The 24,363-nt window shown below is 43.7% G+C and overlaps 1 protein-coding gene across 6 annotated transcripts in view; it reads left to right on the top strand.

The window, feature by feature from the left end:
* The first annotated feature begins 10,189 nt into the window (after positions 1-10,189).
* The window catches only part of zcchc2 (zinc finger CCHC-type containing 2), a 98,175-nt gene continuing 84,001 nt past the window's right edge, over positions 10,190-24,363 (top strand). For 4 of the 6 annotated variants that reach the window (XM_033048848.1, XM_033048841.1, XM_033048831.1 and 1 more), the window contains exons 1-2: positions 10,198-11,099; positions 14,265-14,370. In XM_033048848.1, the coding sequence (XP_032904739.1) occupies positions 10,407-11,099; positions 14,265-14,370 (799 nt within the window). In that variant the 5' untranslated portion in view covers positions 10,198-10,406. Of the gene's footprint in view, positions 11,100-11,173; positions 11,248-14,264; positions 14,371-24,363 lie in introns of those variants that run through there. The other 2 variants (XM_033048820.1, XM_033048856.1) reach the window with 2 other exon arrangements.

The following is a 24,363-nucleotide window of genomic DNA, read 5'->3' as shown; positions in this document are numbered from 1 at the left end:
ACTCTTAAAGTGAGATGCTGCCTCTACCATTTCAGGCATTCCTACTGCTCTGTGAAAAGGTTTTTTTACATGACCTCACTGATGCTTTTACCATGTGCTCTCAATCCATCTCCATTGATGTTATAATAATAATAATGGATGGGATTTATATAGCGCCTTTCTAGAATACTCAAGGCGCTTTATATCGCATTATTCATACATTCCTCAGTCACACTCGGTGGTGGTGAGCTACTTCTGTAGCCACAGCTGCCCTGGGGCAGACTGACGGAAGCGTGGCTGCTAATCTGCGCCTACGGGCCCCTCCGACCACCACCAATCACTCACACACATTCACACACAGGCAAAGGTGGGTGAAGTGTCTTGCCCAAGGACACAACGACAGTATGCACTCCAAGCGGGATTCGAACCGGCTACCTTCCGGTCGCCAGCCGAACACTTAGCCCATTGCGTCATCTGTCGTCCCGTTATATCCCTCTCATTAGGCAAATAACTCCTTCCTATGTAAGGCCCACATAATTGTATTCACTACTTTTTAGTCTTCCTTCTCTTTACTCTGTTCAAACACTCTTCTCTCTCCATTTTTTGGCATTGTCTTCATTGGAACCAAATTTTGGAAGCAGAATGCAATGAACATACATTACATGAGACATCAGAATTGTGTTTATTGGATGTTGGGACATGTATAGCCCAATGGGTTGTGTTTCAACAGGGCCAGGAACAAACATCTGATAGGCAGGTTTGTTGACACTGCCACGGAGGGTTTAAATTGGCTTGGTAGCATGATGGAAGCTCAACATAGATTCAACATAGATTAATGGGTTGCACAGTGGCGCAGCAGTAGAGTAGCTGCCTTACAGTGCCAGAGATCTGCATTCGATCCTGACGATGGGTGCTGTATGGAGTTTGTACATTCTCTAGTGATGTTACAAAACCTACCTTCAGCGGCGCTGCAGTTCTGCCACTGGCCGTGTGTGCGACTTTGGCGCCTTTGGGGGTGGATTAAAATGCAGGTTTGTACTGCTTGTCGGAGAGGGATTTCCTCGGGGTGCGAGTCGATGAAGTAAAATCGATCGGGCTTCCGTTCCCGTTTTTTTTTTTAAATCGCTGGACAATTGAATAGTTTGATCAAAATAAACAGCGACTTTGAACGGCCTCAACGCCTACAGCCTGACGGATCGTACTAACAGGACAAAACAAAGGGTAAATCATGTATTTTACATATAATCTTGCTTCTTGGGGTGACTTTAATCTAATTTTACGTTGCGAAAATGTTATTTGGGCCCCATACGATTCGCCAGTGTCTTTCCTGCTGATATGGGGTTCATATTCACCGCAAATGCAACGTTCCAATCGATCGCATTCCAGAATCACCCACTCACAAGATGATTAAAATTGTCTTTTTTTTTGATAATCATGTCATAAGAGCATCTAAATCGTCTATATTTTGTGTTATTGTCCATCCATAATCAATATTTTTATACTAAATACACACAACAGCTTTAGCCACATTTATTGTGCAAAAAATAATAATTTTGATTATATTGAAAGTGGATGTTTCTAGATTAATTTATGGGAATTAAACATTAAATTCCCTCCATCTGGCATATGTTCGTGACAGTGAGATTTAAAAATCATGTTATATTGTGAATTCTTGTGTGAATGGGATTAGTTTGTTATTTGCATACTTAGGCTATTTAAAAAAATTATCCTTTTCTTAAGAAATGGAATCTACAAGACATTCTTAATGGGAAAGTAGTGGGCAGAAAGGCATGTCATGCGTGGTTTGAAGAGCAAAAACGTGTAGTTTACAATGCCAAAATTGAAAAGTTGAGGAAAAACAAGGAGGTACAGAGTTGCTTATTGGTTACAATCTGAGGAGTATGATGATGCTACTGATTATGATATGCCAATGTACCAGCTAGCAACTGATCTTCTCCATAAAGACTTGGTCTATTGCTAGAAATTGTAATATATTTACCTATCTGTTACGGACTTACAGCATATAATACAATAATATTAAAGTTCTGATCTTGAGAATATCACATTTTTGAATTTTCAAGGCAGTCTGGGTGTTTATTACTATTTCCGTCACAACGGTCAATTTTGTAATTAACTACAATTAGGTAACTAACTAATTATTTGCTTTAATTTCAGGTCATCCAAGTAAGATGTTTTATATTTGTTTCAGAATGCTTCAATCTATAATAACTGACATTTCATTCAGTTCTGTTAATTTTTAAGAATGTTATGGGCTTTTGGCTGTCCTCGATCACAGCTTTTGTGTTAAGTCAATATAAAAGCAATAGGGAACAAGATGCTAATTTCCTAGTATGAAAATGGCCATACCTTTTTTAATACTGAAGATATGAAAGTGAATTAGGTGTCAAATTAAACTTCTTTTTATGCTTTATCCAATGAGATAAATTACAGACTTGATTTTTAAAATCTCAAAATTTTGTAACATTGCTACATCCTCCCTGTAACTGCGTGGGTTTCTTTCAGGTGCTCCAGTTTCCTCCCACATGCCAAAGATGTGCAAGATTGGAGGTTAATTGTCCCTAGTGTGTAGGAGAGAGCTAGCGTACGGGTGATCATTAGTCGGTACGGGCTCGGTGGGCAGAAGGGCTTGTTTCCACGCTGTATCTCAAAACCTAACTAAACTAAAAAGGCAGTAAAGAACTGGAACATTTAATGATATGTAAAAACTCTCTTTCCATAGCTGAAGAAGGGTCCTGATCCAAAACATCGCCTATCCATGTTCTCCAGGGATGCTGCCTGACCCACTGAGTTACTCCAGTACTTTATTTCTTTTTTTCATAGCTGCTGCCTGACCTGCTGAGTTTCTCCATCATTTTGTTTTTATTTAATATTTTACTTGTTTTTTGATTTTCATGTTAGTAAAAGTGTTTGGAAGGTACAACAAACAAATGTGAGAAAATAGATTAAAACTGAGTCTGGCTGTGCTTAATTGTCTGCACCTAAACGCAAGTTCAGTGAGCATGGCATCTTCCGAACATACTGAAATATAATGTATGTGAACATGTGGAAATGTAATTTAACTCTTATGGAAATGTAGCCTAATGCCAAGCGGGATTGGCAGTTTAACCTTCCTGATTTGGGGGGGTTTCTGATGAAATGGAGAGGGGAATGTAATCAGTGGTTGGTAATATTGGTTAAAGAAACAATCAAAGAAACAAGGATAGCAATTGACGTATTGTTATTCAAGACGATCAGCAGGGATAAGCTAAATAATTACATGTCAGTGGAAAATTTATTTGAAATGGTTATTTGCTACCCAACCAACCACCCCATGAAGCATCTTCTGCTCCACTTAGGGCAGAATGTATGAATCTCATATAAAACATGACAAAGTGATGTCTGGAAAGTAGGATGCTTTTAAAAGTGTTCTTATTAAAGTGAAGGGCAAGGTAGGTGGGAGTAAAAATGCAAGGATGACGAGAGAAATTGAGACTTTAGTCAAGAAAGAAGAGGCATAGGCCAGGTATAGGCAGCTGTGATCAAGTGTGACACTGGAGTAGTTCAGGGGACTGAGGAGCATTCTGGTGAAGTGAAATCAGGAGGGCAAAACAGAGACAAGTGATAGCCTTGTCAGGTAAAAATAAGGAAAATTCAAAGAGATTAAGACATCAAGGGAACAAGGATAACTTTATTGAAAATAGAATCATTCAGAAACTAAAGTGGTCATTTATGAGCAGAGCTGCACGAGATTGTCAAGATTCTCAATGAGCATTTTTCCTTTGCTTTTACTGGGGAAAAAGACATGAATACTATGGAATTTGTGGACAGTCTGTACAACAGTCGAGGAGGTGCTGGACATCCTAAGGATAGATGAGGGTAGATAAATCACCCAAGCCTGATCAGTTATATCAGAGGACACATTGGAAGCTAAAGAAGCAATTTCAGGACTCTTGGCTGAGATATATGAATCATCGTTAGACACGGGCATGTGCCAGATGACTGGAGAGTGCCAAGTGATTTGCCTCTATTTAAGGCTGCAATGAAAGTCCAGGAACTGCAAACTAGTGAGCCTAACATCTGTGGCGGGCAAGTTACTGGAGAGGATTCTGTGGGATAACCTTTATATAAATTTGGTTAGACAGGCAGATTAAGAATAAGGAGTAAGCCATTTAGAACGGAGACGAGGAAACACTTTTTCTCACAGAGAGTGGTGAGTCTGAGGAATTCGTTGATGAGGCTAAAAACGTAGACTGTCTATATGGACCAGCAAGGCCTTTGAAGAGGTTCCACATGATAAGCTTCTCTGGAAGGTTAGATCGCATGAGATCCAGGGAGAGCTAAATAACAGGATACATAATTGTCTTCAGGAAGGAAGCAGAGAGTGGTGGTGAAAGGTTGTTTTTGGACTGGGGGCCTGTGACTAATGATGTGCCTCAGAGATTGGTACAGGCCCATTGCTGTTTGTGATTTATATCAATGATTTGGCTGAGAATGTACAAGACATAATTCGTAACTTTGCAAATGACACTAAAGTAGATGGTATCGTAGACAAAGAAGATGGTTATCAAAAATCACGCTAGAATCTTGATCAGCAGGGAAAGTGGGCTGAAGAACAGTTAATGGAGTTTAATGCAGATAAGTGCAAGGTGTTGCATTTTGAGAAGTCTAGCCAGGGCAGGGCCTTCACAGTGAATGGTAGGGCCCTGGGCAGTGTGTAGAGCAGAGGAATCTAGGAGTACAGATACATAGTTCACTGAAAGTGGTGTCACAAGTAGATAGGGTGGTAAAGAAGGATTTTGATTTATAGGCCTTCATCAGTCATGGTGTTCAGTATTAAAGGTTCACATGCACCTCCCTTAACCTCATCTACTGGACGTACATGATAAATGGTAGGGAATTGAAGAATACAGTTGAACAGAGGGATCTGGGAATAACCGTGCATAGTTCCTTGAAGGTGGAATCTCATATAGATAGGGTGGTAAAGAAAGCTTTTGGTATGCTAACCTTTATAAATCAGAGCATTGAGTATAGAAGCTGGGATGTAATGTTAAAATTGTACAAGGCATTGGTGAGACCAAATCTGGAATATGGTGTACAATTTTGGTCGCCCAATTATAGGAAGGATGTCAACAAAATAGAGAGAGTACAGAGGAGATTTACTAGAATGTTGCCTGGGTTTCAACAACTAAGTTACAGAGATAGGTTGAATAAGTTAGGTCTTTATTCTCTGGAGCGCAGAAGGTTAAGGGGGGACTTGATAGAGGTCTTTAAAATGATGAGAGGGATAGACAGAGTTGATGTGATCAAGCTTTTCCCTTTGAGAATAGGGAAGATTCAAACAAGAGGACATGACTTCAGAATTAAGGGACAGAAGTTTAGGGGTAACATGAGGGGGAACTTCTTTACTCAGAGAGTGGTAGCGGTGTGGAATGAGCTTCCAGTGGAAGTGGTGGCGGCAGGTTCGTTGGTATCATTTAAAAATAAATTGGATAGGCATATGGATGAGAAGGGAATGGAGGGTTATGGTATGAGTACAGGCAGGTGGGACTAAGGGAAAAAAGTTGTTCGGCACGGACTTGTAGGGCCGAGATGGCCTGTTTCCGTGCTGTAATTGTTATATGGTTATATGGTTACTGAATCTGCTGTACATGATGTAGTCTCCTATATATCGGCGAGATCAAGCGCAGACTCGGTGACCATTTTACCAAACATTCGCACTCGAACCATCAAGGCCTACCGGATCTCCCTGTTGATAGCCATTTTAACTCCCCTTCCCATTTCCCTACTGACCTTTCTGTCCTGGGCCTCCTCCATTGCCAGAGTGAGACCACATGCAATGAGGAACAGCACCTTATATTTCACTTGGGTAGTTTACAACCCAATTGTATGAATATTGAATTCTCCAATATCAAGAACTTCTACAAACACCTCACTTCCCCCTCCTTATGTTTTCCAGCCACTCCCTTCCGCTGATCCTTGGCTGACGTTGCACCAGTTCTCCCCCCCCACCCCCATAAAAGTCTGTTAACTAGCTTCACAGTTCACAACTATGTATCCCTCTTGGGCTCACACCTGTCTCTATACAATCATTTGTCTATCAGTCCGATTTGTCCTGCGTCTTTCACTTCTAGTTTTTTTTCCCCACTCTCTCTTCTACAATCAGTCTGAAAAAGGGTTCTGATCTGAAACGTTACCTATCCTTGGATAGAATGGATGTGGAGAGGATATTTCCACAAGTGGGAGAGTCAAGGACTAGCGGTCATAGCCTCAGAATTAACGGACGTTCCTTTAGGAAGGAGATGAGGAAGAATTTCTTTAGTCAGAGGACCTGTGGAATTCTTTGCCACAGAAGGCTGTGGAGACCAAGTTCATGGATATTTTTAAGGCATAGATTCTTGATTGGTATGGGTGTCAGGGGTTATGGGGAGAAGGCAGAATGGGGTTAGGAGTGAGAGATAGATCAGCCATCATTGAATTGATGGGCCGAATGGCCCAATTCTGCTCCTATCACTCATGACCTATCCATTTTCTCCAAAGATACTGCTTGGCCCACTGAGTTACTCCAGCATTTTGTGTCTGCAGAGTGGCCAATGTTGTTTCTTTGTTTAAGAAGGGAAGTAGAGTGAATCAAGGGAACTATAGGTCAGTGAGCCTAACTACACTGGTAGGGAAACTATTGGAAAGAATTCTTCGAGGTAGGATTTACTCTAATTTGGAAGAGAATGGGCTAATTAGGAATGTATGCGGCAGGTCATGCCTTACTAACTTGATTGTTTTTTTTGAGGTGATGGAGATTGATGAAGGTAGGGCAGTGGATGTTGTGTACATGAATTTTAGTGTGGGATTCATGAGGAGTTGGTTGAATGGATTCAGAACTGGCTTATTCATAGCAGGCAGGGCACTGTGGGAGAAGGTAGATATCCTGGCTGGAGTTATGTGGTGACCCATGGAGATGCACAGGGATCTATGGTGGGATCTTTGCTATTTGTGATATACATAGATGACCTGGACATAAATGTAGATGGGTTGGTGAGTACATTTGCTGATGACACCAAAATTAGAGGAGTTGCAGACAGTGAGGAAACCTATCAGAAGATACAGCAGGATACAGATCAGCTGCAGAAATGAGCAGAGAAATTGCAGATGGAATTTAACCTGAGCAAGTATGAGGTGTTTCACTGGGAGGTTGAATGTAAGGGGAAAGTATACAGTTAAGGGCAAGACCCTAAACTGCAGTAATATGCAGAGGGATCTTGGAGTCCAAGTTCATTGCTCACTGAAGGTGGCAGCACAAAGTAGTAGGGTGGTAAAGACGGCGTATGGTATGCTTGCCTTCATTGCTAGGGACATTGAATATAAGAGTCAGGAAGTCATGATGCAGCTCTACAGGACTTTGGTTAGGCCACATTTGTAGAATTGACTGCATTTCCGGACACCTCATCACAGGAGAGGGTGCAGAGAAGATTTACCAGAATGATGCCTAGATTAGAGGGTTTCAGCTACAGGGAGAGGTTGGATCGACTTGGATTGTTTTCTCTGGAATGTCAGCGTTAAGGGGAGACTTGATAGAAGCATATAAAATTATGAGAAGCATAGATAGGATAGGCAGTCAGAATCATTTCCCCCAGGGTGGAAACATCCAACACTAGCATAGCTACAAGGTGAGAGGGGCAAGTTTAAAGAGGATGTGCGGGGCAAGTTTTTTTACACAGAGAGTAATGGGGGCTTAGAATTGCTAAGGGTAGTGGTGGAGTCAGATATTATAGTGGAGTTTATGAGGCTTTTAGATAGGCACATGGAAGTGCAGGGAATAGTGGGATATGGATCATGTACAGGCAAATTAGATCAGTTGAACGCGACATCATGTTCAGCACTAACATTGCAGGCCGCCATAGGGTTCCTGTGCTGTATTGTTCTATTTTCTATGTAAATGGGACTAGGTTAGATGTGTCATCTTGTTCAGCATGGCGAGTTGGGCCAAAAGGACTGTTTCTGCGCTGTATGACTACGACTAGAATAATTCAAGCAACTTTCATACCACAGTATTCCAATAAAAGCCAGTTATCCTCAACCCAAAGGTCTACCCAAGAACATGAGAAAGATGAGGAAAATATTTTTCACTTTGGGAACTAGAGCTCACTACGTTCTAGGATAGTTGAGGCTGAAGTGCTCTTCACATTTAAAAAGAACATGGATATGTATTTGAAGTGTTGTGACTTTATGCCAGGATGAGGTTAGTTAGATAACTTTTCCTGAACCAGCAAAGACAGGATGCCAAGTGTTAGTGAGCCTGCACACTTGCATTTTAGATACAAGTCTGCAAGCTCACTAACAATAAAAACAATAAAACAACAAAAAATGCCAAACAACAGCAGTTCAACTGTGTTCATACATTGGTTTCAGATTTTTTGCTCCACTCCTGATTTCCATTTCATTGGAATTGAAACTGAAACAATAACATGACTAACCTTCCAAAATAAAAACTTATGCTGTAGCCAAAAGCAATCACCAAATCAAGAAAAAACTATTCTTTAATTATATTTTCTACCCCTTCTTTTGTCCTTTTGTTTTATTGAAAGCAGGCTTTATCCCTGTGCCATCCATGGAGATTCAGTTTCATATTTTTCCACAATGATTATGTTTATTTGAAGGAAACTTAAAGCAAAATTATATTCTAGGGTATTAATGCTATCCAGACACCTCATCATATGCTTTCTCCCCAAGGAAGAGAGGAAGGTAGTCAGACGGAAAGAATCCTGAACACCGCATTTCTTGTTCTGACAGGTAGCCATTGTTGCATGGGCAAGAGCCATTCCATGAGGAAGTCGACCCTACTCTTTTCCTCTGACCGAGAAAGTGGCTCACGGCTCTGAAAGGTCCAAGAAAGCAGAGATTTGGGGGTATTTGTGGATAAGCTAGGGTATTGTTTGAACACCTTTTGTGGATATTTGACTCTGGAGTTGTTACAATGCTGAGAACTATATTCTGTACTCTGTATCTTTCACCTTTCACAATTTCACCTATGTAATTGTTTGGTTTGATTGTAATTAAGTGCAGTATTCTGATTTAATTGAATAGCATGCAAATCAAAACGTTTCACTGTACCTTGCTACACATGATAATAATAAACCTAAACCTAGTTCATTGACACTGCATTCGATTGCATTATTTTTAAATAGACAGGTACATGAACCAGTAAATTGTAATGAACCTTTACAAAACACTGGTTCAGCCACTGCTTTCAGGATAGATTTGAACTCTTTAGAGCATATGCATAAGAGAAATATTAAAATTATTTTGGGGAAGAGGAGCTTTGCTTATCTCGATAGACTGGTTGAGGTTTTTCCCTTTGGAAAAAGTTGCAGATAAATTTGTTATTGAAGTAGGCAAATAGAGAGAAAGCAAACGTGCAGTTACAGCAAACAATCAAGGCAGATGGCTTTCATTGAAAGGGGTTTGACTGCAGGAGCAGCCTACTAGATTGTATTTATGAATCATGAATAAAAATAAATCTAATTGAAAGTTACAAAATTCTGACAGTATTATGCTGCAGAAAAATGTCTCTACTGTCTGGTGTGCATTGAATTAGGGGTCACAATTTCTGGGGAATTTACGACTGAGGTGAGGAGTAATATATTCACTTTGCGTGTGCAATTTGTTCGGAGGGTTGTGGTGGCCAATTCACTGTACATACAAGAGGCAGGCACATTTTCTAGGTGCAAAAGCATCAAGGAATATGGGCAGTGTGCAGAAACATGGATTCAGGCTATGATTAACATGATTGTACTAAGTGACAATGTAGGCTCAAGGAGACAAATGGCCATTCCTGTTCCTTTTATCTATGTTTCAGTATAGGTTAAAATTGTTTTGTTTTTAAATTATTAAAAAAATATAACTATATACTAAAAAATAAGACAATTCAAAAAATAGTCCTGGGGATATGTGGTGCCAACTTTCATGATTGACTCCTCTCTCCCGACTGATGTCCGGTTAGAAGCGAGAGACCTCTGACCGGAGTACGGCCAGGGAGTGAGGAACATTCCTTTTAGCAGCGGGATGGAACTGCCTGAAGGAGGCTGTGGTGGGTGTGGGTAATTGGCAAGTGGGACCTGAGAGGATCGGCTCGGAGCAACTTGCCCCATGGACCGGGTGAGGAAGGGGCGGGGCATGGCGGCACCGGGCGTGGCCGCCGCCAGTGATTGACAGGCGTGGTGGGGCGCGGGTGATTGACAGCTGGGGCCGAGGCAGAGACTTTCACTTCAATCGGCGCTCCGTTGCTGATCGGAGAGAGAGGGGTTGAGAAAAAAAAATCAATCAAACCGTGACTGAGACGTACTGAGTGTGTGGAGTGGATGCTTCCAGTTAATTAACGAACTGTTTGTGTCTTGTATATTTTTCTCTTGGGTGGCGGACATCGCTTTAACTTGATGAAGATGAAGGTGCTGATGAAGCTGCCCGACCCCGAGGAGGAGGAGGAGGAGGAGGAGGACGAGGAGGAGGAGGAGGAGGACGACGACGACGACGACGAAGAAGAAGAGAAGGACGAGGACAACGACGACGAGGGGGTGAGAGCGGACCCCGCTATGCCGCCGCCGCCGCCGCAGAAGGAGGCGGTGTACGAGTGGTTCGGCTCGGCCCTCACATCGGCCCAGAGACTAGAGTTCTGCTGCGGCCTCCTGGACTTGTGCCACCCGCTGGAACTGCGCTTCCTCGGCAGCTGCCTGGAGGATCTGGCTCGCAAGGACTACCACTCACTGCGGGACTCGGAGATCCGCGCCAACAACGCTGCCGACCTGGCCACCATCGGCGACGTTACGGACGAGGTGGTGCGTAGCAAGCTGGTGGTCTCGCTGGCTCTCCTGGGCTCGGAGAACCGGGAGGCGGCCGCCGTGCTGGCCCGAGCCCTCGGCCGCATCGACTCGGTCATCCGCAACTACGGGCTACAGCTGACGGAGCGCGGCGTTCAGGAGTTCCTGCTGCTGCTCACCATGGCGTCCAACCACCCGGCCTTCTCCTTCCACCAGAAGGAGACGCTGCGCGAGCAGCTGGCCGGCCTGCAGCAGAGACGGCGCGGGGGGGCCGCCGCCAACGGCCGCAAGTTCCAGAACACCGTCGCCAAGGTAAATGGAACCCGCGGCGCGAGGGGTGCGCGCGCCAGGTAGCCGGCGAGCCCGACCGCGCTGCCCGGGCCGTCACTGACCGGGCCGCGTTCTCTCTGCGCTTGATATGCCGGACACTACATGCTGGAGGAACGGTGCACTAATCCAAGTCAATGGATATTTTTAAATCAGAGGTAGATAGATAGATAGGTTCTTGATTAGTACGGGTGTCAGGGGTTATTGGGGAGAAGGCAGGAGAATGGGGTTGAGAGGGAAATATAGATCAGCCACGAATGAATGGCGGAGTAGATTTGAGGGGCCAAATGGCCTGATTTTGCTGCTGTTGCTTATGAATTCAACGGGACAGGCAGCATCTCTCTCTCAATCTGAGAAGGCATGGATGACGTTTCGGATCAAGACACTCTTCTTTAATAAGAAGGGTGTGTCGACCCGAAACATAACCCATTCCTTCTCTCCAGAGATGCTCCCTGACCCACTGCGATACTCCACATTTTGTGTCTATCTTCTGCGTAAACCAGCATCTGCAGTTCCTTCCGACACGTTCTCTCTGCGCTTGTTGTGGCGGGAGGAGCGACGGGGTGAGAGATGTCTTTTATATCTGAGTGAATGAATTATCATTTTTCGCTGTTGCCTCTATCTCGCATTCACAATCGCGCTCCGCGCTCCCCCCCCCGGTCGCCGCCTGGGTGCGTCGCTCGGCTGGGTGGGCGCAGGCGGACAATTGGCAACGGGTTGGGGCGGGGACCAAGTGAGGGAGTGGGAGGAGTAGGAGGTGGGGTTCGTGTGTATTTTTAAATGGGTCGTTGGCGCTTAATGTTGACCAATGGTATGGCGGTATTGGGTCGGTGTCGGTTGGTGGGTGTGGAAGAGATTGTATCCAAAGTGGGCCAGTTGTCAGCTATTCTGGCACGACACTACAGTCTACCCTGATTCCCACCCGTACGTCAAGTCGCCGCGAAGAGAAATTCCGCCTTCATGAGATCACATTTTCTTATTAAAGAATAGAATCGGCAAAGGATTGGTTCACATGGCTGAGCATTGCCACAGTTTATTTTGATGTAAGGATATTTTAAATGTTTTACTGCTTAATCCCAGAGGCATGGCGGAGGAAGAGATCTACCCGTGCCCTTCTTTTGAAATCCTTTAACTTGTATGTAGTTTAGAAACGAAGATGCACGCATTTATGCAAAGCAAGTTTTTGATTAAAAGTTTTTTTTGTCGAAATAATTCTGAACCTTCAAACTCCTGATTCACGTCGTGGCGGTGTGAAAGTGAAATTGCACACTTAAGTGTTTGGCGAAAATTCGACAATTTTATTTTCTCTGTTGCAACAATTTAATGGCGTGGATTCGGCTGGATGCTGCTTGCCCCAGACTTGGGAGTTTCATATTCAGTAGTGAAACCTGCTTTATTGTAATTTGCAACACTAATTGTTTTAAAATAGGTTAAATGTCTTTCGGTCATTAATACTCCTCATTTGGATAGATTTAAGGGATTACATACTTGAACTGCAACTCAACCCCAGAGTTAAATATGAGCATTACTTCTGGAGAAGTTAAAAAAAAAAAAAAAGTCTCTTCAAATTTGTTCTGAAAACATAATTGAAGGGTTGTTGAAACGAGGAACTGCGGATGCTGGTTTACAAAAAAAAAAAAGAGACAAAGTGCTGGAGTAACACAGTATGTCAGGCAGCAACTCTGGAAAATGTGGATAGGTTAAGTTGTGGATCGGGACTTTTCAGTCCAGGTTGAAGGCTTGAACTGAACATTCCTTCTTGTGAGTGTTATTGGTGTTATGGAGACTAATCTCAAGAATCAACAAATGTAAATTGACACAATAGTCAATTGTTAAATGTAAGGTTCAGTTTGGTGACTGGTTGACCAGTTAAGCAAGTACTTTGATTCTGTCTTCACTAAGGAAGATACAAACAATCTCACAGGACCAAGGATCTAGTGTGCTGGAGGAACTGAAGGTAATACACATTAGTCAGGAAATGGTGTTTGGTAAACTGTTGGGACTGAAGGCAGATACATCCCTGGGACCTGATGGAGCCAGAGTACTCAAGGAGGTGGATCTAGAAATTGTTGGTGATCATTTTCCAATGTTCTATAGATTGGATCAGTTCCTGTGGACTGGAGGATAGCTAAAGTAACCCCACTTTTTAAGAACAGAGGGAAAGAGAAAATGGGAAATTATAGACCAGTTAGCCTTACATCGGTAGTGGTGAAGATGCTTGAGTCGAATATTAAGGATGTACTGAATACAATATGTTTTTACTAACAATTAATAAATATTTGGGCTTTTTGAACTGTTTGGAAATTGCCCATCATAAATGAAAATTCCAGGTTAAATTTGTCTGGGAAAAATAAGATTTAATTCCTCGAATGTGTCCCTTTAAAATCGCAGCGTTCAAATGTACAATTTTTAATTAGCATACTTTTGAGAAAATAAATCATGAAATAACATAGAACAGCGTAGGTACAGGGTTTTTGGCCACTGTGTATGTCCCAACAATTATGTCAATTTAAATGAATGGCATCTGAAAGCATGCCATCATATTCTTCCATACCCTGCCTGTTCATTTGCATGCTGAAATGCCTCTTCAATGTTGCTTTCTTATCTGCTTCCATCACCCCCCCTCCTGGCAGCATGTTTCAGGTACTTCCCCTTCTGTGTATAAAGCAAAACAAATTTGTGTGGCAAATCCCCTTCAAACATTCCCACCTTATCCATTCATCTTAAATCTTTGCCCTCTGGTATTTGTCATTTCCACCCTGGGGAATCTATCTGCCCTATCAATGTCTCTGGTAATTGTATATGCTTCTTTCAGGACGCCCCTTGGCCTCCAGCTCTGCATAATATGCAATTCAAACTAATATTCATATGCAGTACTAATATTCTCCAACCCAGCCAAAATCCCGGTAACAGTGGTATTAAAGGATGGTTCTGATTGTAGAGGTAGGGTGCATTTCAGGGGCCCTCTCCTAAGTCTCCACATCTTTGCTATAATGCGGCCAATAGAATTGCACACAAGGGGGCTGAACCAAAATTTTATACACCTGCAGTAGGATTTCCCAAATGTTGTATTCAAACTGCTTTAGTTGTCTCTCTTTAAAAAAGTCTTTGGTTTATTCATTTTCTTGCTTTGTACTTTTGCTTTAAAAGGAGCGTTTCTCCAGGAAAACCTATTCTTTGGGGACAGAAAATAATTATTATGAGAGGCCACCTCTATCTTCTGAAGAAGGGGCAGAAGCAATCACTCAGCGACCAGGTAATCTTTAATCACACTTAAATCGCATTTGTTTGTTTTTCCAGCAATTCAGTAATTTGACACTTATTTTGAGACTTCTGGATCATTGAAGGATTTTGGATTTGCAATTGATCAGGAGGTCTTTGGTAGTCATAGTGCTAGGGTAACTTTGTGGGTCAGGCAGCATTTCTGGAGAAAAGGGATTAGTGTGAAGAAGGTTCCTTTTTCTTCAGAGCTACCTGACAAGCTGAATTGTTCTAGCACTTGGTATCTGTCCTTGGTATAATCTGTTTCTCCAGGAGGCCTTTAGTGTTTGGTGAACCCACCGATGTGGAAAAAGTCCTCCATTGTAAAAGAAAATAGTGCAGATGCTGAAAATCTACAATCCGCACTCTTCTGATGTCCAGACACCGGGCATTCACGTCTGATGATACAGTGGCCTACAAGAAGTCCAGATACGACCTTGCTAAGACCATCAAAAGGGACTTCTGCTCTAAACTGGAGGATGAGACAGATGTTCACCAGCTGTGGCAGGGCCTGAATGCAATCACCTCCTACAAGGCGAAACCAGGAGGCAGCTCGAATGTCGGCGAAACATCACTCTCTGACGAGCTCAATGCGTTTTACGCACGCTTTGATAGGGAGAATACTGATGTGCCTTCCTGAGCCCCCATTCGCTGTGATGGTATTTCAGTCTCGGTCATAGAGGCCGACGTCAGGAAATCCTTCAGAGGGGTGAACCCTCGAAAAGTGCCTGGCCCTGATGGTATACCCGGTCGTGTTCTTAAAACCTGTGCGGACCAACTGGCTGGAGTTTTTACGGACATTTTCAACCTCTCACTTCTGAGGTCCCCACCTGCTTTAAAAGGGCATCAATTATACCAGTGCCCAAGGACGACAGATGGCACAATGGGCTAAGTGTTCGGCTGGCAACCTGAAGGTGGCCGGTTCGAATCCTGCTTGGAGTGTGTACTGTCGTTGTGTCCTTGGGCAAGACACTTCACCTACCTTTGCCTGGGACTAGAGACGGAAATTAGCTACTGATTGGCTACAATCTCACATATTTACATGCAAATGTTCATTAATATGCACTGTCCCTATAAACAAAATATTATTATTATTATTATTAAGAGTAAGGTGACGTGCCTCAATGACTATCGACCAGTGGCACTAACGCCTGTGGAGATGAATTGCTTTGAGAGGTTGATCATGGAGCAAATCAACTCCTACCTCGACAAAAACCTGGACCCACTGCAGTTCACTCACCGCCACAACAGATCAATGGTGGATGCGATCTCTCTGGCCTTCCTAATCGGCCACCATTCAGCTCTGGACCACTTGGACAACAAAAACTCGTATGTCAGGCTGTTATTCAATGATTACAGCTCGGCATTTAACACAATCATCCCCTCCAAGCTGGTTACCAAACTCGCAGAACTGGGTCTCTGCGCGTCCCTCTGCAATTGGATCCTCAACTTCCTCATTCACAGACACAGTCTGTTTGTATTGGTGGAAATGTGTCGGCCTCGATAACAATCAGCACGGGAGGACCTCAAGGCTGCGTGCAGAGCCCCCTGCTGTACTCACTCTATACTCATGACTGCGTAGCCGGTCGCAGTGCGAACTCCATCATCTATAAGATCCCCCTAAATCTTCTAAATTCTAGCGAGTACAAGCTGAGTCTATCCGGTCTTTCTTCAAATGAAAGTCCTGACATCCCAGGAATCAGTCTGGTGAACCTTCTCTGTACTCCCTCTGTGGCAAGAATGTCTTTCCTCAGATTAGGAGACCAAAACTGTACGCAATACTCCAGGTGTGGTCTCACCAAGACCCTGTACAACTGCAGTAGAACCTCCCTGCTCCTATACTCAAATCCTTTTGCTATGAATGCTAACATACCATTCGCTTTCTTCACTGCCTGCTGCACCTGCATGCCTACTTTCAATAACTGGTGTACCATTGAAAAAGCTACTTTTCTTAACAACTAAACCAGGTTCGCTTCTTAATAAACAGACACCACACAAACTGTTTGGTAGACCAGTTCAAAACTTTACTTATTATCGGCCGATGGAAGGGAGCGAGAATTCCAGCTAAGTGACCAATGTAGATACTCGACTGTCCTCGGTCCACTTCCCTGAACAACAGAATTACATTGCCTTAAATAGGGTTTTTTTTTTGTCCCCTTAGCACATTTCACAGACATTCGTCATGGTCAGAGGTACAGGAAAAGGTTTCCACAGAATGCATCACATCAAAGGCCTTTTGTTTACATGTTACAAGATAACATTGGCCATTTGGTTTACGACATTTTATCTTTCTACTTCCCTGGTTCCTCTCTCGTCCTTCATAAACATTGGCCATTTGGATAATGCCATTTTATCTTCACAGAGATCACCCTAGCTCTTTCGCTGCTTCATCGCTGTCATTTGGTCCCTCATAAACATTGGCCATTTGGTTTATGGCATCTTACTTCACAGATATGACTAGCTGTTTCTCTCTTCCTTTCTCGCCTCCTCCCCCATAACATTGGCCATTTGGTTCACGGCATCTTACTTCAAAGAGATCTCTCTAGCTTCTCCTCTGCTTGTCACTTGGGAGACAATGTTATAGGATTTATTATCTCACACACCGCAACCTGAGGCAAGCCTAATTTGAGACTAAATATAAGCTGTAAGCTAGCCCAGAAGCCAATTTAATATCTTCTTATATTTTTAACTAAAATTCGGCTTCATCACCATGACACCCAGGTCTTGTTGCATCTCCCCTTTTCCTAATCGGCCACCATTCAGATAATAATCTACTTTCCTGGTTTTGCCACCGAAGTGGATAACCTCACATTTATCCACATTATACTGCATCTGCCATGCATTTGCCCACTCACCCAGCCTATCCAAGTCACCTTGCAGCCTCCTAGCATCCTCCACACAGCTAACACTGCCCCCCAGCTTCGTGTCATCCGCAAACTTGGAGACGTTGCATTCAAATCATTAATATATATTGTAAATAGCTGGGGTCCCAGCACCGAGCCTTGCGGTACCCTACTAGTCACTGCCTGCCATTCTGAAAAGGACCCGTTTACTCCTACTCTTTGCTTCCTGTCTGCCAGCCAGTTCTCTATCCACATCAATACTGAACCCCCAGTACCGTGTGCTTTAAGTTTGAACTTGAAACTAGAAAATGTTAGAAATATTTAACAAGTTGGGCAGCATCTATGGGGTAGCACTTCAGGTGAAAGACTTTTCATCAGAGATGAAACAAAAATAAAGAATGGTATATTCAGCAGGTTAGACTTGCCTAACCTGCTGAATATTTCCAGCCATTTCTATTTTTTTAATTGTATATATTCAATTATGGCGTGCCACCATCAAGAACATTCTCCACACACACTCCTACCACAATGCGGACTGCGACACAGACCACTCCTTGGTGTGTTGCAAGATCATGCTGCAACCAAAGAGGTTTTACTGTACCAAGAAGCAGGGTAACCCCCGCATCGATGTCGGCAAGATGCCCCGTCCAGACCTCGTGCAACAGTTTGCAGACACTTTTGAGAGAGAACTTGGCACCTCATGTCCTGGAGACTCTGCAACAGAGAAGTGGAAAATTCTGCGGGACACCATGCAGCCTTAGTTAGCTTTGGGAAGAAGACCTCGAAGACACACGACTGGTTTGAGGACAAGTTGACCGAGATGACTCCCGTCATCGAAGCGAAGCGTGCCGCCCTAGCTGAGTACAAGCGGTCGGCTAACGAGAAGAACCTGCAGATCCTCAGGACTGCCAGGAAAAAGATTCAGCAGACTGCCAGGCATTGCACCAATGACTACTGGACACAGCTTAGTGAGGACATCCAGACGGCCGCCATAACAGGGAACATCAGGGAAATGTACAATGGCATTAAAAAGGCACAAGGAGCAGTCCAGAGCAAGACAGCCCCCCTCAAAACCTCCACTGGGGAAATAATCACAGATGAATGCCAACAGATGGACAGATGAGTGGAACACTACTCCGACCTCTACTCGAGAGAGAACAATGTCCTCCCCTCAGCCCTCGATGCCATCGAGTGCCTGCCGACCATGGATGAGTTAGACTCGGAGCCGAAGGTAGAAGAGCTCAGCAAGAGTTGCAGAGGGAGTGGTCTCTTGAAGACCAAAAAGGGGTTAAGATGGGAAGTCTTGAAGTATCAAAGTTGCGAGGTCATGTTGCGGCTAAATTAAACGTTAGCTACAATATGTTTGGCTTACTATTTACAGTTCAGGTCACCACACAACAGGAAGGCTTTGGAGATGGTGCAGAAAAGGTTAACCAGGATATTGTCTGGATTGGAGAATATTAATTATAAGGAGTGTTTGGACAAATACAAAGGGTAGGTAGTTATCTTGCTCCCATGGTTGAAATGTCAAACACTAGAAAGCATAGATTTAAGTGAGAGGGGAATGTTTAAGAGAGATTTGTAAGGCAAGGTTTTTTTCACGCAGAGGTGTGTGGCTGGAACACATTGCCAGGTTGGAAGAAGTGAAAAAGTTACTTTTATAACAACTAAACAGGTTAGCTTCTTAATAAACAGACACCACACAAACTGTTTGGTAGACCAGTTCAAAACTTTACTTATTATCGGCCGATGGAAGGGAACGAGAATTCCAGCTAAGTGACCAATGTAGACACTCGACTGTCCTCGGTCCACTTCTCTGAACAACAGAATTACATTGCATTAAATAGTTTTTTTTTGTCCCCTTAGCACATTCCACAGACATTAGTCATGGTCAGAGGTACAGGAAAAGGCATCCACAGAATGCATCACATCAAAGGCATTTTGTTTACATGGTACAAGATATACTAAAAACATTGGCCATTTGGTTTAGGTCATTTTATCTTCAAAGAGATCACCCTAGCTCTTTCGCTGCTTCCTCTCTGTCACTTGGTCCCTCATAAACATAGGACACTTGGTTTACGGCATCTTATCTTTCTACTTCCCTGGTTCCTCTCTCGTCACTTCGTCCCTCATAAACATTGGCCATTTGGTTTACGGCATCTTACTTCAAAGATATGACTAGCTGTTTCTCTCTTCCTCTCTGTCACCTCCGCACTTGGGAGACAATGTTATGGTATTTATTATCTCACACACCGCAACATGAGGCAAGCCTAATTTGACACTAAATATAAGCTGTAAGCTAGCCCAGAAACCTATTTTAATATTTTCTTATTTTTGTAACTTTATTCGGCTTCATCATTCCATCCTTTTATCAAAATTTAGATAACTACAGTCCTTGCCGAGTACATACGAAAGACCATAAGCATCGCATCAGACAAATTACGAGTACAACTAGTAATACAATCAATCCATAGTGGACAATCATTCCCCAAGTCCCTCCAAACATATTAAATGGCCACCAAACTCGCTTGGAAATCCCCATGTGCCGGTGCAACTGGCTCATGCTTCTCATACGTGGGACCACATATGCAACATAACAACACCCTGTCCAGTGCTGGGGTCCTTTTAGTCGTTCCCAAGCTGCCCCGTCAGCCGGCGGCATTCCTGGTAACCATGGGTAGGCCCAGGATCCACATACAAAATATGTGTCATTAACTGGTCGGGGTGGGCCGATAATGGTGGCTGCCTGAGTTGACATACAAGTACTGTTTCCCAAGAATACACCTGTGCCTTGGTGGTGGCAAAAACAGGTAGTATTAACTGGCCTGTGCGGATCTTTTACTATCTGTAGTCGGGGTATATCTGCTGCATTTGTCACGTTCAATTTCCAATCTCCTTTGAAGGGAGGGGTGTACCATCCTTCAAAATTATTGTATTTCGGGCCTCCATGGGTGATGTTTATTGTTTCGTTTTTGGTATTTGTTATCCGTATGATTTTTAGGCATGACGGTTTTTTAGCTGAGTTACAAAAGCACCTCATCGCTAGTCTCTCGGTAAGGTTTAATGGAATGGGGACCAGGGGAATTCCTTCCTTACTGCTAGTCGGAACACCGGTGCATACCCAACATTCAGTCCCATGTGTCCGGACGGCAAACTCATGGCTCATAGCCAGATAGGTATTAGTCCACGTTACCCTGGCCATGGTTAGGATCGTCAGTAGAGCGAACATCATTCGTGCCATCCTTGTATCCAATCTTTTTGCAGTCGGAGAGATGTATCCAACTTGGATGGTTTTCAACCTTCACTGCTGTTGGTGTAGTCAGCAGCACCTGGTATGGTCCGTTCCAACGGGGGCCGAGTTTCTTACGGTTCCAATTTCTGATAAGTACGTAGTCCCCTGGTTGGACTATTTCGCACTGGTCAGCATCAGGTAGCGGCCTCTGGGACTCCTTTACCTGTAACGGTAACCTCCACCGAAAACGGTGTCTGAAACGAGCTGGGAAGATCATTAAAGACCCCTCCCACCCCAACCATGGACTGTTTGCCCTCCTCCCATCAGGGAGGCGGTACAGGAGCCTCAGGTCTCGTACCAGTAGGATGAGGAACAGCTTCTACAATCATACCGTCGCATTGCTGAACTCGGAGTCCCGCCGATAGATTCCTCCGGTCCCTCCGTCCCCATTGTTTAATTATTCTGTATTTTTTATTATTCTGTATCCTCTTTTTTTTTTTTAATTTCTATATTGCACTACTACGGACTGACGCAAAACTGCATTTCGTTGTACCCATACTCAGTATTTGTGCAATGACATTAAAGTTGAATTGAATTGAATAAATGCAATGCTGACAGAATATGGGTGAGTCGTTGAACATAGGTAATTATTTCATCGTTTAATGCGTGTAAATCTAAGGTTCCTTCATGAGTAATGCTTGCTCCCCAGGGGGTTCGTAGAGGTTTACCGTAGATAATTTCTGCTGGGGATAGCTTTGTAACACTGTGGGGAGTTACCCTCATTTCAAATAATGCTAAGGGTAATACTTTAATCCATGTCTGTCCCATTTCTCCCATCAGCTTGGTAATTTGTGTTTTTTAATGCCCCATTGGCTCCCAGGTGCCTGTGGGTGGTGTACACAGTGAAATTGCTGTTGGATATTAAAATGTGCACATATTTCCTTATTAATAGTGGCAATAAAATGGGGACCATTGTCCGAGCTTATGACAGTAGGTAGGCCAAACCTGGGAATAACTTCTCTTAACAACAATGTTACCGTAGTTTCAGCAGTATTATTAGTCGGTAGAAGGTCGGTAGAGCTTCAATCCACCTGCTAAATAAATCTAAAATAACTAAGCAATATTTATAACACTGGGCCCTTGGCATTTCAATAAAATCAATCTGTATGCATTCAAACGGTCGTGATGGCATTGGCGTCACCCCTGAGGGTATCTTAAAAATGGTTTGCCTGGATAATTTCGTTGGCAAATTTTACATTCAGAGGCCTGCTTCAGTGCCTCTTGCCGAATTTTTGGGTGCCACCACGTCTCTTTTGTCATCCTTATCATTCCCTCCTTACCAGCATGGGTAAGGGAGTGAATATATGTTAGTAAAACAGGTAAAAATGCATCAGATACACAAACTGATAGCCAAAGACCTGTGGTGGAGTCAATTGCACAGCCCTCTTGTTTCCATAGTTTTTGGTTATCAGAGGCGTCCCTCTGTAATGCACATACCTCCCTCATATCTGGCAGGACCGTTCTATTTGCTAGTATCTGTTTACCAGATGTCACCACGCATTTGGATGTATAGGCTGCTTGCTTGGATACACTATCGGCAAATTCATTACCAGTGTGTGCAGTACATTTAATAATGGCCAGCTGTTCTGGTAGCATCAATGCCGTAAGCAAATTACACACAAAAAGGGCATTCTTAATGGGTGTTCCTGCCGAGGTCAGGAATCCTCTGTGTTGCCAGAGAGCGCCAAAGTCATGAGCAACGCCGAAGGCGTATCGGGAATCAGTATAGATGTTAATTTGTTTGTCCGTTGCTAATATGCAGGCTCGAGTTAGGGCAAATAATTCTGCCTGTTGTGCTGATAACGGAATCTGAAACCTTCCTTCTTCCAAAATCATCTGTGACCCGTTTACTACTGCATAGCCGGAAGCCCGCTGTCCTGTTTCAGGGATAACTATAGAGGAGCCATCGACAAACCATGATGGTATGTTGCCTTCCAATGGGATATCAGACAATCCTTCCCGTGTTTTTGTCAATAAGTCATTGGCCATCTCATAATTGTGGGGTGGCTCTGTGCAAGGCTCAGGTGGCTCTGTCAAAAAGGCAGATGGATTTATTGTAGAACAATGCTGAAAGGTCAAATTTGGATTATTCAACAATGTCAGTTCATAGCGGCCCAGGCGTGCCTGGGTGAGATATTTCGTTTGGCTTGCATTCATTAATGCGGCGACACAATGAGTTGTAAATACGATTACCGGTTGATGTAAAGTTATGTTTGCGGCAGCTGAGATAGCGGCATGTATACCAGGCAAAATCTGGGTGCAAAGGGGGTAGACGCGTGCTACTGCATCCAGGCGAACTGAGAAGTAAGCTACTTGTCTTTTAACATCCCCATGTTGTTGCGTCAGTACGGCTGATACACAGTCTTGAATTATTGTTACATATAGCTGAAACGATCTGTCATACAGTGGTCTTCCGATGGCTGGGGCAGAGGCTAATGCATCTTTTAAGGCTATAAAGGCCTCAGTCTGTTTTTCATCGAGGGAAAAATGTCGTGCGGCATTTGCAGACGCCAGTGGTGATAGATGCTTCGTATAAAGTACAACATTGGGAATCCACTGACGGCAAAAGTTCACTAACCCCAAGAAGGCTCTCATTTGTTTGGGGGTTTCTGGTTTTGGGTATCGAACAATAGGGTCCACTCTTGCTGGAGTAAGTGCTCTTTCAGTGACACTGATCATAACTCCAAGAAATTTAACCTCCTTCTTGCCCTCTTTAACTTTCCTCTCAGGGATCACATACCCCCAAGCATGTAAGGCTTCTAACAACTTTGCAGTGTCAATAATGTTGCTGGCCTCATCAGAGCTGGCCAGAAGTAAATCATCAACACACTGAATTACAATGGAGCCTTGTGGGAGGGTTAATGTCTTTAATTGGTCTGCTAGTACTTGGGAAAACATAGTGGGCGAATGTACAAAACCTTGTGGCAGGCGTGTCCATGTACATTGTTGTCCTTCGTATGTAAAGGCGAAAAGGTATTGGCAATCGGGATGCAGTGGGACTGAAAAGAATGCATGTTGTAGGTCAATAACTGTGAAGATTGTCGCAGAGGCGGGAATCTGGCTCAGGATAGTTGCGGGGTTCGGTACGATGGCGTGCATAGGTGTAACGATCTCATTAATTGCACGGAGGTCTTGTACTAGCCTCCACTCTGAGCGTCCAGGCTTGGGTACCGGGAAGATCGGGGTGTTACATGGTGAGTGACACTGCACCAATATACCTTGGTGTAAAAGAGACTGCACCAGCTGTTGTATTCCTGCCACTGCTTCTGGTTTTAAAGGATATTGGGGAACTGCAGGGAGGCGGACATCCGGCTTAAGCGTGATCATTACAGGTACACAATAAGTCAGTCCTACCTCATGCGGTGATGTCGCCCAAATCTGATGTTTGTCCATGTCGTTTGCTGTTGGCTGATGGCGTCTGATAACTCCTTCAACGATCTGGTTCTCTTGCCAATATTCCAACGTTCCCTGCGAAAAATATTGCTCACCCGGTATGTTACTTGCTTGGTTGCATAATTCGTAGGTGAGGTACCCCAGCTCTTTTGCTGAGTGGTCTGCCCTCACTGAGGTGGTTACATGAGGTGCCACTAGAGAAGCATTCTGTTTCCACAACCCTTCCTCCACTTGCACGATCAAGGCAGTGCCAGGTTCGCCTGACACTGTTCCTATCAAGCGGACCCTAATCGCTTCCCCTATCAGAGAACTAAAGTAATCTTCCATTTCGGGATTGCAACCCGTAGGATCATAACATAAGGTCACATGTGGATCGGGTGTATTTCCAAAGACTGGTGCTGACAAAAGATCAATAGCCCACCATTGAGGTGTTGGGAAGTGTGTGTGCATCATCTTCTGG

This window comes from Amblyraja radiata, chromosome 2 (assembly GCF_010909765.2).
Source record: "Amblyraja radiata isolate CabotCenter1 chromosome 2, sAmbRad1.1.pri, whole genome shotgun sequence".
NCBI lineage: Eukaryota > Metazoa > Chordata > Chondrichthyes > Rajiformes > Rajidae > Amblyraja > Amblyraja radiata.
This window is presented reverse-complemented; position numbering and strand designations above follow the sequence as displayed.